Source organism: Alexandromys fortis, unplaced genomic scaffold (genome assembly GCF_014885135.2).
Source record: "Alexandromys fortis isolate MF-2015 unplaced genomic scaffold, M_Fortis_MF-2015_v1.1 scaffold_31, whole genome shotgun sequence".
Classification (NCBI taxonomy): domain Eukaryota; kingdom Metazoa; phylum Chordata; class Mammalia; order Rodentia; family Cricetidae; genus Alexandromys; species Alexandromys fortis.
Window position 1 is genome coordinate 1,436,178 of NW_026067974.1, and position 17,103 is coordinate 1,453,280.

Consider the following 17,103-nt stretch of genomic DNA (forward strand, 5'->3'; position numbering starts at 1 on the left):
AACAGAACAACAAGGTCTGTTCCACACCATCACCACAAAGTCACCTCCCACTTACCTTGTGAAGTTCTAGACTGATGCCAGCAGCCATTTTCCCTCCATAGGATTCGGAGAAGATGTAGAACGGAACCGTCTAGCAAGGAAAGGAATTTACGAAGAGTTAAAACACCCGGATTGCCTTTCAACTCATAGGCACTATCTCCAGATCTCTATAGTGTGCAGGGGTCGATAAATCCAGTCTGCTTGTCTTTGCCTGTGATCTGATTATGGACATCTAGTTGAGCGATAGAAAGTCAGAGCCCACAACCCAGGAAGAAAAGAGGAAGTCTCTGAGAACCAGCTGCCAGTGAACTCTTTTTGTTTGCTTTTGTTTTCAAGACAGGGACTCTCTACACATTCCTGGCTGCCCCATGGCACTGAACTTTTTTGGGAACTTAATATTCTGAAGGCTACCTTGTCCTTCTTGCTTTCACAGCTGAGCTGAAGAATTACCTGGAGCCGGGCGGTGGTGGTGCACGCCTTTAATCCCAGCACTTGGGAGGCAGAGGCAGGCGGATCTCTGTGAGGTCGAGACCAGCCTGGTCTACAAGAGCTAGTTCCAGGACAGGCTCCAAAACCACAGAGAAACCCTGTCTCAAAAAACAAAAAAAAAACAAACAAAAAAGAAAAAGAAAAACCCAACCAAACAAAACAAAAACAATTTTGCTGGAAAGAGACCATTTGGAAATAAAAATTTGAAGAAATAAGGAAANAAAAAAAAAAAAAGAATTACCTGGAATTCTTTATGGCAATCAAAGAAGGATTTCAGGAGAACCATCATGTCTGAAGCCACTGTGTCCAGATCCTTCGCGTAGGCATCGGTAGTGTTCACATAACTGAAGCCAGTGCCCACAGGGTTATCCACAAACAGGAGGCTGGCCGACTGCAGCTGCAGGCACCCCGAAGAAACAACCATTGCAACCAGCGGTTAGTCACCAGAGATCTTCCTAGCAAGTTGGCAAAACCACATCAACGATAACACCAGTGTGCCGATTTTTTCTTATTCCTTGAAGTGATTTTAGGGGCTGAGGAAATAGCCCAGTCAGTAAAGTCCTTGCCTTATGAGCATACCACCCTGAGTTTGATCCTCAGAACCCATGTCAAAAAAAAAAAAACTTGGGCAAGGTAGTGCATGCTTGTAACTCCAATACTGAGGAGGTGGAGATGGGTTTCACTCGGCAGTGTAGCCTAAATGGTGAGTTTCAGACCGATAAGAGAATAAGAGACCTTGTCTCAAAACAACAGCAACCCAAGGTGGACGAGGACGGACACACACACACACAATGTACAAAATAAATGAAGAAGATTTTTTAAGGGAACAGGAATATAAACTGCAGCAAAGAAAGGTGAGACAAGATGAACGCACACATAGGAACAAAGCCTTTAGGCCACCACGTCTCAGAAGCACACAGAAGCACACTTACAGGGAACAGTGCAGGGAGTACCAGGCTGGATCAGTCTGAGCAGTAATCGGAGGGGATGAACATACACGTGGAATGCGGACGGCAAGGGCTGAGGACGCAGCTCAGCCTTACAATGTTCGCCTAGCATGCCTGAAGGGGTTCGATCCCCAGCACTGCATAAACTTGGGTGGTGGACCATGCCTATCATCCTAGCACACGGACGTAGAGGCTAGAGGATCAGAAGTTTAAGGGCATCGTGGCTGCCCAGTAAACTGGAGGCTGGCTTAGGCTTCATGAGACGCTGTCTCAAAAATATTTTAAAAAGAAATATGGGTATCACATAGCAGTTCTCTTCAGGATGAATCTAATCTCCACCTTGGCCCACCTTCCTGTTTACACTGCAAGAACTAAGTTTTTCAAAGAGGATGAGAATTCTAAATTGTGCATCTGGAAGGAGCCTCGGGGATGCATATCCAGCCATGCTCTTCACTGATCAGGAAGCAGAAACCCCGAAAAGGCCCGGGATTTGTGCAATCCCATAGAGGACGGACAGTGGCATCAAGACTGGACCCCCAAGACCCTCCTCATTTAGCTTCTCTGCTCCCATCTTCCTTCCTGCCTTTGGTTCCAGATGTGGGAAGAAGGCTGGGGAGGGGAGTGATGACTCTTGCACTCCAGCAGCAAGATTAGAACTCTCTTGGGCCAAGAGAGACCGCTGCAGGAGGACCAGGGTGCTAACTCTGTGGCCCCACCCTGCCTGGCTGGAGCGATGGGGCCCAGCCTCTGGGAGGATGATGGGACAGTTGAGGGATGTTATCATACCCAGGTGGTATTCCGTGGCTTGAGATGGGTGTCCAGAGGCCCGATTTCCTCAAAGTTGCCAAATCCAGTGCTGGAACCTCCTGGACCACCCTGTGGAAGAGAAAGAAATGGACATTAACCCAGAGGAAAATGCAACCAAGTCCCGGTTATTATAACAGATGTGCACACCCAGGAAAACACCTGGACACCTAGTGATGGCTGCACCGGCCTGTACAAAGGATACGTTTTCAGCTGGGCAGGGGGGTGCACATCTATAATCCCAGCACTGAGGGGGATGAGGCAGGGGGATCAGGAGCTCAAGGTCATCCTCAGCTACAAACAAAAATTTAAAAGCAAAGGACATGTTTTCTCCAGCTCCATATTTTCCAGGAGCTTCTGTATCCACCAAACTCCTGCAGGAACTAAGCTAGTCTCTCTTGAAAACAATGGAGATGACTTAAGAGGTCCAAGGTGGCCTTTCCTGCCTCTTGGTTCTCTGGACTTAAACTTAGGCCTGTCCTGGGGCTCACCGGTTCTAGCATCATAAGAGACCTTCAAAACACATCTCTAAATCTCTCTCATTTCAAAGAGCCCAAAAGCACGAGAAGGGGTAGAACAGCTTAGCTCTGGGCCCCTGAGCAACTGCAGGCTCCACTGGAACTATAACTTGGGCTTTTTGACTCTTTCCTTCCCCTCAGCCCAAAGCTGGGAGACTCTCTCCTTAGGGGCCCAGTGGACAGCCAGGTACCAAGCCTGAGGGGCACTTTGGATAAGCCTCGTCTCTGTGTACACCACAGCCAATGCACAAGTCTCGGGGTGGGAACACGTGACATGAAGGGGTTAATATGGGCAGCAAAGAGGTAGGACTCAACTGAAGATTAGTACCAGGGCCCCCAAACTGCAAAAGGCACTGGGTTCCTATGTACTCAAGCAAGCAGGCAAAATGGGGTGGGCTTGATGACGGGAAAAGGTCTTCTGGGAGATGGTCAGGGAAAAGGAGGGAGCTTTTCTAGGGGATCCACACGAGCTGGGGGCAGGGATGAGGAAAGCGTTTTGGGTGGAGTCAGAGACGTGCCCTAGTATACAGTGTCTCAGGGCACGGAAGGATGGGTACAGAAGGAAGAAGGGAAAGGGAAGAATCAGATGGCACAGGGGAAGCCAGGGAAATCTAAAGACTGACTGGGGTGTGACAGACACCCATAATCCCTGCACTGCGCGCAAAGGCAGGAGGATTACTGAGTTCAAGCCTAGCCTGGGCAAGACACTGCCCTTCCCAAAAAGAGAAGACTGGACAAAGGGGAAGCAGGGCTGGCAGAAGACAACAGGCCCTGTCGGCCAGGTGTCGCCCACACTGATGCTGTGAACTGTCACTAACCTCCTTGCTAAAACTCAGAGGCCCAGCTGCCCTGTGAGTACAAGCACTTCACATGCTAAGATTTCTTAATACAGTGATGAAAAGATTGCAAGCCAGCTGGAGACACCCATCGCTGTGCCACAGATAGCGCCAGGGGGCAGGGCGCAACTCGGACGTTCTACCATCGGGATGGGGGTGTGTGTGAGGAACCACACCTGCACCATGAGTCACGTGGCCGCTTAGAATCACAACTTTCAGAAGTGGTGTGGCTCTGAAATAAACACACAGGCCACTAGTGAAGTGTGCACCCTCGAAGGGCGGCCGGAAAGACTTATCAGTGCGGGCAGGAAGAAAGCCAAAGTTGGCAGCAAACATGACTGAGAATGTTGGGGCCTGGGCCATTGGAAGAGAATTTCCATTTTCCATTTCTGCTCCCTTTTCCAGTAGCTAGGAGAGACTGACTGGAAGATTCCACTGTGTGTGTGTGTGTGTGTGTGTGTGTGTGTGTGTGTGTGTGTGTGTGCGCGCGCGTGCGTGCACGCACGACCACTGAGTGTCTGCCTCAGTCACTCTCCACCTTACATTTTAAGACAGGGTCTCTCGCTGAACCTGGAGTTGATGAGTTCTGCTAGCCGGGCTGGCCAGTGGGCTCCAGGGATCCTCCTGCCTCCACTTCCACAGCACTGTGGTTATAAACTAGCCCCACTGACTCAGTTGTACCCGAGTGATGGGTATCTAAATCCAAATTCAGCCATAGCTGAAGTCCCTGCTATTTGAATAAAAATAATTATAATAACAATAAATGATCACAAAATCTCCCCCAGAAACTCTGGAAACAGCTGATCTATACAGCTGAGACTCGGGGTGACACGGGTCCACTGAAATATGATAAATGCATCGGTGATGAACTGAAATGCTTAAATGACTTGAAAAATAGCTTACTATCCCCAAAATAGCTTACTATGATCTGACCTCAATTCTCAAAGAACGTCACTGCCCCAGGATGCTACCTTATGAGCCCTTGGAAGGCTGCTAACTAGATTTTTTTTTTTTTCATCTAAATTAACTGTTTCCTCCTCAACCATATTTTATTCTTCTTCCTTAGGCCTCTGGGGAAGCAGAGAAGAGCAGACTTGTGTCCTCAGCCATTACCCTTCACATAGAATCTCAGCTGGAGGATTAACCCAACCAAAGCCACACACGACACCCTCCCAAGCCAGGCGGACACTCGGGGCAGACAGCACAAAGAAAGCTCCGTGGTCACGCAAAACGCTGCCTGGCAATTCCGGTTTTGGTTTCATACTGTGTTCTGTAGTGCTGGGGACAGAACCCAGGGCCTTCTTCAGGGAAGGCAAACTTGGAACCACTGGAACTGGTTGCTTCAAACCAGTTACTGGAAAAACAGAAAAGCGCCCTGGAGTAGCTGGGGACAAAGAGGCAGCCAGGCACCTAGGGCTCAGCAGCCTCTCCACCCTGGTCTCAGCAGCTGCTCACCTAGGGCTCAGCAGCCTCTCCACCCTGGTCTCAGCAGCCGCTCACCTAGGGCTCAGCAGCCTCTCCACCCTGGTCTCAGCAGCTGCTCACCTAGGGCTCAGCAGCCTCTCCACCCTGGTCTCAGCAGCCGCTCACCTAGGGCTCAGCAGCCTCTCCACCCTGGTCTCAGCACCTGCTCACCTAGGGCTCAGCAGCCTCTCCACCCTGGTCTCAGCAGCCGCTCACCTAGGGCTCAGCAGCCTCTCCACCCTGGTCTCAGCACTTCTCCTTTTTCCTCCCCTTCGCCAGCTTCATCTGAGCCAAAAACTTCTGCTGATTAACAAAGATTCTCAAAACCACTGAAATCCCCACCCCCCACTCCCACTAAGAAAACTAAAGTCCAGAGAAGGGAAGTGTTTCCCTGTGGCTAAAAGTAGAAGGAGGGCGCTGAAAACCCAGGCGTCCCCACCAGCAGGCCCAGACTGCTGTTCCAGGAAACTATGCCACACATTCAAAACCAGCTGCCAGACCCGGGACACATGGATTCCACTCCTGAACATCTTCAGCTGTGCCACCAGGCCAGCCATATTTCCAGTCCCCCACAGAGGCTGTAAAGATCCTACAGCAAAACTGGTGATCTTCACTGCATCCAGACCTAAAGTCTTCAGTGACCGGCCTTGGGGCAAGGCCTCAGTTCTGGCAGGCATTTGAGAAGGAAGCCTCACCCATATCCCACAAAGGTGAGTACCAGGGTGCCCTAATTACAGGTGAGACATCCAGAACTTCAAGGTACCTCAGCCCCTCCCTAGAGATTAGTCTTCCGGGTGGGCGAGGCCACCATAAGGGGACATAAGATTGCCACGGCATCTCTGCCTATCCCTAAACAGTTCACAGGTTTCTGACTTCAGCTCTAGACGTGGAATTCAGGGTTAAAATACAAACACACAATGGAGAAGAAGGGTGTGATCTCACATTCATGCTAAGGAACAAAGAACTGGTATGTTATATTTAGAAAAATACATGTATATACATAAGCATGCAATAATAATGAAAAGGCCTAGCGGTGGTGGCTAACGCCTTTAATGCCAGCACTCGGGAGGCAGAGGCAAGTGAGTTCGAGGCCAGCCTGGGCTATATAAAGTGAGTTCCAGGACAGGTTCTAAACTAACACAGAGAAACCCCGTACAGGGGGGGGGGGAAACAAAAGAAAAAAAAAACACACCAAAAACAAAAAACAATGAATGAAAAGAGAAGCCAGGAATTTCAAAGAGAGCAAGGAAGGGTGCATGGATGGGTGGAGGGAGGAGAGGGAAGGGAGAAATGCTGTAATTAGATTACAACCTCAAAGTTTAAAAAAAAAAAAAACAGATGGCTTCTCTGGATACAAGAAGCTGGAGCCCAGGACTGTGTGGAGAGGGAGAAGTGAACAGGATTGGGATACCTCAACCTTTGGTTCAGAACTTTTCAGACACCTCTGTCTGTCGAAAGCCAACTGTATCTTTGGCAGCTTTCAGTAAGGGCCCTTGAAACTGTCTGGACTCAATATAAAACGTCCCTGGAAAGTAAGGGACTGGAGTGCATACCCATAACTTCAGCACTTGGGAGGCAGAGACAGGAGGATTGCCAAGAGTTCGAGGCTACACTAGGCTACAGAGCAAGATCCTGTCTTCAAAATGAATGAATGAATGAAATTAAGACCAGTAAACAGGGTTTCCCTTTGACACACCCTTGCTTCAAGCTGTCTCAGTGGCACGTGAGGAGCCCCCGGGACTGGCTGGACCAAACTGAGCCCAGGCTTGCTCGTAAGAACCAAGTAGAGAGGTATAAGGGGGCCTGACTTGAAGGCAAAGAAGTTACTTTACCTGAAGCCACATGACCAGGGGCAGTTCTGAAAAGTTCTTGCAAGGGTTGGTAGCATAATAGAGCCACCAGAACATGTGGGCATCTTTTCGGACGGTCACATAATCCCATGCTTCCTTGCCTTCTTGTGCGGGCCAGTCGATGGCAGCTCCTGAAACTGAAGCTCAGTGTCATTTCCTGAGGAATATCTAATGCCCGCATGAGTTTCAAGCCTGGTGGAGATGGTCATCCAGGCTAGAGATGATCTTGTATGCTTTAGGTCATTCACCTACTCAGTATATATGCTGATAAGGAAAAACAAAGACAAAAGGAAGGGACAGAGGGAGGGAGGGAGGGAGGGAGGGAGGGAGGGAGGGAGGGAAAGAAGGAAGAGAAAGAAAGGAAGGAAGAAGGAAAAAAGGAAGGGAGAAGGAAAGGAAGGAAGGAAGGAAGGAAGGAAGGAAGGAAGGAAGGAAGGAAGGAGGCATGCATGCTTGCTTGTGTACCCTTTAATCCCAGCACTCTAGAGGCAGAGGCAGGTAGATCTCTGTGCGTTAGAGGCCAGATTGGTCTATGAAGTGAGTTCCAGGTCAGCCAGGGCTACAAAGTGAAACCCAAGTTCAAAAACACACAAATAAACAAACCCACAGACCTCAGCTATGGAAAAGAGAAACTCAACACTTCTCTCTTGGGCCACACAGTGAGACCATTTGTAAAAGAAGAAGTCTGAGAGTGAAGCTCAGTTGTGGAACGCTGGCGTGACTTGTGCCAGTCCCTGGGTTCAGTTCCCAGCCAAGGGGGGGGTGGATGGGGTAGGGGTGGGGCAAGCAGGGATGGGAGATGCAGGGAAGAATCCCTGCGTGGCTTCTGCTTTTCGCTGCCTTCTCCTTCCTGCTTTCAATCCTCTTCAGCAAGTAAAATAACAAAAAGTGGGCCCAGCAGGAAGAGATAGAGGTGGGTGAAAAGATGCTGCTGTCTAGGCTGGAGAGATGGCTCAGTGGTTAAGAGCATTGCCTGCTTTTCCAAAGGTCCTGAGTTCAATTCCCAGCAACCACATGGTGGCTCACAACCATCTGAAATGAGATCTGGTGCCCTCTTCTGGCCTGCAGGGATACACGCAGACAGAATATTGTATACATAATAAATATTAAAAAAAAAAAAAAGATGCTGCTGTCTTATGGCCAGGCCTATAATCTTATCCCTGGGGAGATGGAAGACAGGAGGGTCAGGAGTCCATGTCCTGTCTAAGCACATGCTGAGTTTGAGGCCAACTGGAGAAACAAGAAACCTTAACACACACACACATACACACACACACACACAAACATATACACGTGTGCATGCCAGAAAACAACTAAGGAGCCAAAAAAAAAAAAGAGGCTGAAAAATGACAGATGTGGCTGTGTTTATAAAATATCATGAAATTACAGTTTCCTTGAAAATGACCGACAAGGCTGAAGACCCTGGCATCTACCCCTGGCGTTTCTCTCCCTTCCCTGGCAGTGACTACTGTTGAATATAAGGGGGTTGGGGAAGGAATACCTTCCCTTTCCCAAGCATGAACTGTAGGGTCAAGTGAGTCCCTGTTCTCCATAAGAGAAACGCAGACCTGCTAGGCAGCTTCCTAACAGCAAGGGGCCAGTTTGGGACCAGTTAGAATTCTCTGTTCTTGATTCAGACTAGGAAATATTTTTCCTGCAGTAAGACTGAAAAATGAGGGGGTAGTGAGATGGCTCAGGGGGTAAAAGACAGTTGCCACCAAGCCTGGAAACCTTAGTTCAATCCCAGGGAGCCACACAGTAGGGGAACTGATTTACCCAAGTTATCTTTTGACTGCGTGTACACACGCATGCACGCGCGCACACACACACACACACACAATGTGGCACATGCAAACCCCTTCCACACTCACAAAACAAATTTAAAAAATGCAAAATAAATAAGTAAATAAATAAAGGCTGGAAAGCTGGCTCAGCTGGTAAGAGCATTGTCTGCTTTTCCAGAGGACCTGGGTTCGAGTCCCAGCAGCCACATGGCAGCTCACAACCTCTGTAACTCCGATTCCAATGGATCCAATGCCTTCTTCTAACCCCCAAGGGCACCAGGTATATACATAGTAACACAAACATACATACAGGCAAAACAAAAATAAAAAATTATTTTGCCAGGAGTTGTGGTGCTCGCCTTTAATCCCTGCACTCAGGAGGCAGAAGCAGGCAGATCTATGATGAGTTCAAAGCCAGCCTGGTCTACAGATCTAGTTCTAGGACAGCCAGGGTTACAGAGAGAAACCCTGGTTCGGGAAAATAAGTAAATAAAGTGAAAGTCCACTTCCAAATCATTCCGCAAAAAACAAATTTGCATTTGCCCCAAAACAGGCCAGTGGAGTCAGCTGACACTTTGTCTGTTCTAACCCAGCAGAGGGGGCAAGCATTGTTTCAAAGCAACACCTCAAGCGTAGTAGGATTTGCAGGGGTCTCTTTGGCCTCTGATCTCAGTTCAATCAAATGACCCTACAAGTCACTAGGCAGTCAACCAAGCAGAAACGGGAGGTGGCCTTTAGACCTTAAAGTCTCACTCATCAGCAGTTTCCTGAAACCGTATGTTTTTGTACAACCACCTCTACCTCCGCGTAGAGGAAGCACCCAGAACCAGGAAATGGCAGAAAAGGAACTTTGAACTAAAACATAAATTAAAAATTAGAAGATTCAAAAGCGATATAAAGTAATGCAAGGGAAGAACGGGGGGGGAGGGGGAAAGGTGTTTTTTAAAAAAATATCACGAATTCAGTAACAAATTCGAGAAGGAGGCACCCACCACTGGTCCGCCTTTCTCGGGAACCTACCTGCGCCGAGGCCCAGTAGGAACGACAGCAGCAGCAGCCACAGTTGGACAGGATAGACTCGACACGCCAGCCCCATGGTGAATACAGCGCCGCAGCATCAGCAACAGGCTGAACCCAGCCTGCCAGCGCGTGACGGCGGTAGGTGGGGCCTGGGCGGAGTCAGGGCGGGGCCTAAGTGGGCCCTGAGGCTCCCAGTGTTCGGCGGGCGCGCCCTCTGCCGGTCGGACCTACCCAGGACCTCCCGTCAGGGCTTTCAGGTGGATCTGCCAAGTTAGGTCATCCTTCGCTGTGTTAATGTAACATTTGATTTGGGTTACAAAGTAGGGAAGGATTGAGAAACTACAGCGGGATAACTACCATCCTCCCTGACCTGCCCGTGTTTGTCTTCGCCAACAAAAGGACTAGTATTTCATTTTGTAAGACTTGTTTTTATTACTTTATGTGTGTGCGTGTGTGCAGTTATGCAAAAAAAGGAGTGGGGTTCCCTGAAGCTGGAGTTACTGGTGGCTATGAGAGGCTCAGCATGGACACTGGGAACTGAACTTGGGTCCTCTGGAAAAGCAACAGATGCTCTTAACCATTGAGCCATCTCTTCAGTCCCAGGCCTGGCATTTTTGAAACTCCATTTGGCTCCAATCATATTAAGTGAAATGAAGCACAAACCAGCAGGTCATTTAAGACTACATTCCATTTGCAGAAATACGTTTTTAAAAACATCATTCTGGAGCAATGATTCTGAGATTAAGAGCATTTGCTGTTCTTCCGGAGGACGTGAGTTTGATTCCCAGCACCTACATGGTGGCTCACAACCATCCCTAAATCCACATCTCAGATTCCAGGGGATCTGGCACCTTCTTCCTTAGTCACACATTTTCACGTACAAGTATGCCGGCAAAAAAATCGCATGTATCATGAATATATTAGAAATTCACAAAAATAGATCATATACAACCATTTACCCATAAGTTTATGGTTATATCTTTTGGGGGGGGATTTTGAGGGAGGGTTTCTCTGTAGCTTTAGAGCCTATCCTGGAACTTGCTCTGTAGACCAGGCTGGCCTTGAACTCACAGAGATCTACCTGTCTCTACCTCCTAAGTGCTGGGATTAAAGGCGTGCACTACCACTGCCCGACTAAGTTTTGGTTATATCTTCCTAAAAACAAAAAAAATGTATTTTTGCTCTCTTGATAACATGTGACCAATATCATACATCTGAAAAAAATTAAGCCTCCATTCAAGGCGGAGGCAGATTGTAAATATGATTGATAAAGGTCACGACAGGAAAGTACCAGAGATGAAATATTCTAGAGATCATTGTTTGCAAGGAAACCCACAAAGACCAGAGGGGTATCTGGGGCTCCTCCCTTCCTCTGCGGTTTTCCAGAGGGCTATCTTACTGAACCTTTCCAAATGACATGCTTTTTAACTGGTTGCTTTATTCCAAGCGGCACTTCAAGCTGTTGAGTGTAGGTCACAGGTAACCCGAAAGATGTGTGATGATGTGCCTGCCGTTGGCCATGCCACAGAAGCAGCGAGTTGCAATTGAAGGGCATCCTCTGATGGACCAATCCAGCTTAGGAAAGGCCACAGAACTACAGACCATGGAATGTCTTTTGCTTTTGCTGTGTCTTTACATGTTTGCTGCAGCTCTCTTTCTCCGGTGTCTAGCATGATGTGAGTGGATGTGGGGAGATCTCCGCTTATCTCTTGGAAACATCCCGTTCTACTGGGCATTTTTACCTGTGGATTGTCAAGACGATGACCCCTCCCTAAGCTGAACTGTTTGATTTGATAACAATACTGATAGCTTACACAGAGTCTTGATGAATAAAAATAAATGCGAGATTATGTTTCGCAGCCAGGGTCTGAGTCTCACCTAAGGAGCTGCATGGGTTGTAGCTCAAGTTAATGGCTAACAGTTGAGTCCCTGTAGCTCAACTAGTTTAAATTCTTTCAACCTTAACATTGAGAGATGTGTTCACAGGTCTTGTGATGTGGGAGTGTCATCAATCTGTTGATTTCATTGGCTGAGCAATAAAGAAACTGCTTGGCCCTGATAGGTTAAAGCATTGGTGGGAGGAGTAAACAGAATAGAATTCTGGGCGGAAGAGGAAGTGAGGTCAGACTCTGCTCTGCTCCCGGACAGCAGGAAGGAGGCTAGAATCTTCCCGGTAAGCCGGTAAGCGCACCTTGGGGTGCTTACAAACAATCATTAGAAATGGGCTAGACCAGGTGCGAGAATCAGCCTATAAGGGCTAGAGTTCATGGGCCAAGCAGTTCTTAAATTGTTGAAATATGAGCGGCGGGGCTGCGTCCCCAACACCCCGGCCGCTTGGCTAGCTCATGCCCGAAATAACAACACACAAACTGTATTCATTTAAGAACTGCTTGGCCCATGAACTCAAACCTTACAGGCTAATTCTCGCACCTGGACTAGCCCATTTCTAAGGATGTTTGTAAGCACCCCAAGGTGCGCTTACCGGGAAGATTCTAGCCTCCATCCATCTTTGCGTCTACCCAGGAGAGCTGAGCATGGCGTCTCTCTGGGAGCAGAGCAGAGTCTGACCTCACTTCCTCTTCCGCCCAGAATTCTATTCTGTTTACTCCTCCCATCTATGTTCCAAGCCAGGAGGCCAAGCAGCTGGTTTATTATAACTTAACCAATGAAATCAACAGATTGATATATGACACTCCCACATCATTAAATGAATACAGTTTGTGTGTTGTTATTTCGGGCATGAGCTAGCCAAGCAGCCGGGGTGTTGGGGACGCAGCCCCACCGCTCCTTATTTCAACAGTCTTGGAGTGCATCACAGCTAAAACAAAGCTTTGAAAAATAACAAAATTAGACTAAGATGTTTTAGTTAAGTAACTTTGAGGTGAAAAGCCTAATAACAAAGTTAAAACAAAGGCACATAGCTGATAGCTGAGCTGGTCAGTGGTGGGCATGTCTTTAGTCCCAGTGCTTGAGAGGCAGAAGTAGGTGGATCTCAGTGAGTTCGAGGCCAGCCTGGTCTACAAAGCAAGCTCAAGCTCAGGATAGCCAGGTCTATTACACAGAGAAACCCTGTCAAAAAAAAAAAAAAAAGGTCAGAGAACAAGAACAAAGCAGCCCAATTATTACAATTATTACTGGCTGACGCACTCTCCTTGCTAGGTTTGGATGATGACCAAAGGTGATGATTCATTCCTAATACCCATTTCTGCCTTCAATCTCCTGATACAATAAAACAACCCTATTAGTGAATGGAATGCACCCGAAAGACTTAAAGTAGTGTTGACTGATTCTTTGTCACACGTAAAAGTTTAGGCTTGTGACTCCTTTAGAATTCCTTATAAGACTACTTTTCACTTATATTGATAAAGTAATTGGCCCTTTCTTTGTAACTGCAAATTGCAGCCTGCCAGTAAAAGACCTGACAAGAACTCCTTGCTTACCCGCACAGTTAATCTATAACAAGTTGCTTGGGTATGAATGTATGTGGGTTTTTAGGATAATATGTTTTTCACCTGTAAGACATAAAATGTTTAGTCATGTGAGGGAGAGGGAAAAACATGTTTTTACCTTTCATCATTCACTTGAAAAACGGAATGCAACTGTTTTGATTCTTGTATTGTCTGGATGATTCTGTTGGGGTATAAAATCTGTGGGGGAAAAAACATGAGAGAGAGAGAGAGAAAATAAAGAAGGAAATCATCAAGAGAGTTTGTGAGTGCCTTTTCCCCTAACTCCCCTCAGATGGAAAAGTCACAGCCCTGTGCTGCTGGAGGCTGGCACCCCCAGAGAGTGGCAATGATGGTCTGCTAGATGCACAGCTTGGTTTGGAGCCCTGTTTTCAACTTCAGCATCTAAATTTAAATTGCTGGGGCTGGAGAGGTGGCTCAGTGGTGAAGAGCACTGGCTGCTCTTCTAGAGGTCCTGAGTTCAATTCCCAGCCACTACATGGTGACTCGCAACTGTCTATAATGAGGTCTGATACTCCCTTCTGACCTGCAGGCAGAACACTGTATGTATGATAAATAAATTGCTGTAGATGTGATAACAGGAATGGTAATTTACCTTTAAATGTAGGTACATCCAAATACAGTAAAACTAGTTAAACTAGTAAACTAGGGCACCCGAGATGAATGTGTTCTCTGCGGCCTATCTGCACACAGCAGCTGGAGTGGAACCCAGAGCAAGGTGCTTCTGCCACCCGCCAGCAGTGACAAGGAATCTGCCCTCCTTCTGCCTCATGTGGATGTTCACTCATCTACTCTGTTCAGTCCTGGTTGATGGAGCTTATTTTGCCTTTAGCTTTTTATTATAAAGTTGACAGCCTGGGGGATGCTTCTTAGTGGTAGAGTGCTTGCCCAGTGTGCACAAGGCCCTGTGTTCAATCTCTAGCATTGCAAAACAAGCAACTGTTGTTGCCAAAATCATTGCACAGGAGTCTGTGCACATAGCCTAACACCTATGATTCGAGGTAGGCTAGACGCCTAGAACTGCTAGGTCAAAGAGCACATGCACCGATAATTTAGACAGATGTTGCCAAGTACCGCATGACAGTGTCCTGCAGAATGTCTGGCAGATTCTTCCATGAAGCAGGAACCCTAAAGGACTGTCTCACCTTTAGGCAAGTTCAGCAGTTGTTTTTCCGTGGATCCTGCATGTACAATTCATACAACATAACATCAAGCAGTCCAGGCAAGAGCAGTATCTTGCCCAAATGGCTAGCAAACTCCATTAGGAGCCTCTTTGATGCCCATCTTCCTCTTGAAGTAATAGGTGCTGCCAGGAGCAGATGTGTCTTATTGTCATGAAGAGTCCTGAGTTCTTAAAACATTTTAGATGTTGTAGGGAGGGCTGCTTGTTTGTTTCCTGGCAGCCCAGCAGCTCAGACCAGAAATAACCACACAGAAACTATATTATTTAAAACCCCTGTTTAGTCCATTAGCTCTAACTTCTTATTGGCTAACTCCTACATCTTAATTTAACCAATTTCTAGTAATCTGTGTATTGCCATGTGGCTGTGGCTTACCAGGTAAAGTTCTGGCATTTGTCTCTGGCGGGGCTACATGGCTTCTCCTTGACTCTTATCTTCTTTCTCCAAGCATTCAGCTTAATTTTCCCCGCCTACCCATAGAACCTGTGCAGGCCTAAGACAGTTTATTAACCAATCATATTCACAGCATAGAGAGGGGAATCCCACATCATAAATATAACAAAGTTGACCTTAAATTTGTATCAATAAACCAAGATCCATATCAGTGCAAAATATTCATCTCTATAGCATATCCCCTTTAAATGTAAACAAACATTTATAAACACTATTTGGGGATTTGGGCTCAGTTCTCTCTAAACTGCTTCCTGGTTTTTGTTGGGTGAAGTAATTTTAGGGGTTCATGGAGACCTTTCAGGGGGTCTTGGTCCATCAAAACACATTAGTCTGGAAGGAATTGACAGGTTCTCATCTTCTGTGGAACAAAAGCAGAACTTCTTTTCCAAAGCAACACAGCCTTAGACCCAAATTAAGTCAAGATAACTTTAAAGTATATATGCTGGTTTAGCTTAGCAGTCCATACAATAAAATGTCTCTCTGTACTTAGCTCATTCACAGTAAAAAAATTGAAAGAAAACACAATAATATATATAATCCAGACTCTGTTTATATTCCATCTTTATGTGGCTTATTTTTCTTTACTTCTTTAATCTATGGCTGTCTGTACTTTCTTACTGTCTCTTTAAAGACTTTATTTATTTAAACTATTTGCTTCTTTTATAACTCTCTATACTCTTTTTCCTCTTTATCCCAAGCCTACATACAGTTTTTAAAGACATGGTGTTCAGAGTTTTATTTCTGTCTGAATCTGTCTTTATTGCATTTCCATAATCAGTAATCTGTAATCAAAATCTGTAATTTTGGCCAGGAACACTTTTAAAATGGTAAGCAGCTTGGTTGCAGTGGCCCTGGATGCTGGCCCTGCCTCTCTTAGACTTTCAATATGGCAGTGGTAGCTCACTACCCGCTCTGGGACTGCTGGATAGGAGCCGTCCTCACCACCACAACTCTGGGTGGCACTGTGCAGTATATAAACCCTTTTAATCTGAGTAAAAGCTAAATCTGCCTTACAGTGCACTGTGCAGCCTGGAAGTATTTCTGTGTATGGTGGTGGAATCTGCCATACTCTCTTGCCTGTGTACTCCTAGCAGATCCGATCCCACTGCCTTCCCAGATGGGGAGCGCTGAGCAGCCAGCATTGTCTCAGCTACTTTCCTCCTGACTCCCTGTGGGCACAAAAGCACCCAGACCCAAAGTGAGTGATGGGCATCATCTCCAAACGTTTGAGCGCCACCCTGTAGCTGGAGGCTGTTTATTTGTTTCCCAGTCACTCAGACCCAAAATAAGAACACAGAAACTGTATTAATTTAAACACTGATTGGCCTATAAGCTCACACTTCTTATTGGCTAGCTGTTATATCTTAAATTAACCCATTTCTATTAATCTTTGTATCACCACATGGTTGTGGTCTACCAGTAAGGTTCTGTCCAGTGTCCAGCATCTGACTCCTGCAGTGGCTACATGGCTTCTCTTTGACTCTGCCTACTCTCTCCTCCTCTATCTGCTTGGAATTCCTACCACCTTGCTCTATTCTGCGCTGCAGTAGGCCGAAAGCAGCTTCTTTATCAAACAATGGTATTTACAGCATACAGAGGGGAATCCCACATCAGTGGTGGGATGGGGTCAGGTGAAAAGGTCCAGCCATAGCCTTAAAGAATGTGGATGAAGATACCTCCATCTCCAAGAGTATCAGAGAAATGCTGGATACTCAGTGGTCACGTCCTCAGACTCAGGGAAATGTTTACACCAACCAGAGGAGAAACTTACCCAGTTACTGCTGGTGGATGGGGTGCTGAGTGACTGGTGAGCTGGAAGGTGAGTCTGTTGCCAGTGGACTGGAGATGAGGGCTAGGGTTCCCTTGCATCTCAGATCATGATGGGCAGCACAGGCGCCAGGAGAACCCATTCCACTCATGACATCAAATGTTATCATTGCAGCTCTGATGGAAATGTTTCCTGGCAGTCGGGAGCCAAGGAAAACCGGTGAAGTCATTGTAACTGTTGCAGCTTACAGGTCTGCTCCAAGGAAAAGGGTTTCCTCAATGCAAATGTTAGCAACTCTACTCTGTTGGGGAAGGGTTTCCCCAGGAAAGATGTAACAGCTCTGCTCCTCTAGGGCAAAGTTTCACCAGCAGAGGTGTTATAGTTTTGCTCTGTTCTCGGGAAAGTTGCCACAGCTGGACTCCGCTCCAGTGAAAGTGCCACCACACAACCAACCTCCCAGGAGAGGTGTATTGGGAAGGAAGA

The 17,103-nt window shown here is 47.0% G+C and overlaps 1 protein-coding gene and 1 long non-coding RNA gene across 2 annotated transcripts in view; both read right to left on the minus strand.

Moving 5' to 3' along the window:
* The window catches only part of Scpep1 (serine carboxypeptidase 1), a 29,193-nt gene extending 19,285 nt beyond the window's left edge, over nucleotides 1–9,908 (minus strand). Inside the window, exons 1-5 of the mRNA XM_050156785.1 lie at nucleotides 9,752–9,908; nucleotides 6,930–7,084; nucleotides 2,262–2,351; nucleotides 770–925; nucleotides 56–130 (exon numbers count right to left, since the gene is read on the minus strand). Coding sequence (XP_050012742.1) covers nucleotides 56–130; nucleotides 770–925; nucleotides 2,262–2,351; nucleotides 6,930–7,084; nucleotides 9,752–9,827 — 552 coding nt within the window. The 5' untranslated portion in view covers nucleotides 9,828–9,908. The remainder of the gene's footprint in view (nucleotides 1–55; nucleotides 131–769; nucleotides 926–2,261; nucleotides 2,352–6,929; nucleotides 7,085–9,751) is intronic.
* A 2,667-nt stretch (nucleotides 9,909–12,575) lies between these two features.
* LOC126510283 (uncharacterized) lies at nucleotides 12,576–17,103 on the minus strand. Its single transcript, XR_007594348.1, has 3 exons — nucleotides 16,624–17,103; nucleotides 13,319–13,398; nucleotides 12,576–12,820 (listed from the first exon to the last, which is right to left on the minus strand). It is a non-coding gene; the product is annotated as an uncharacterized lncRNA (long non-coding RNA).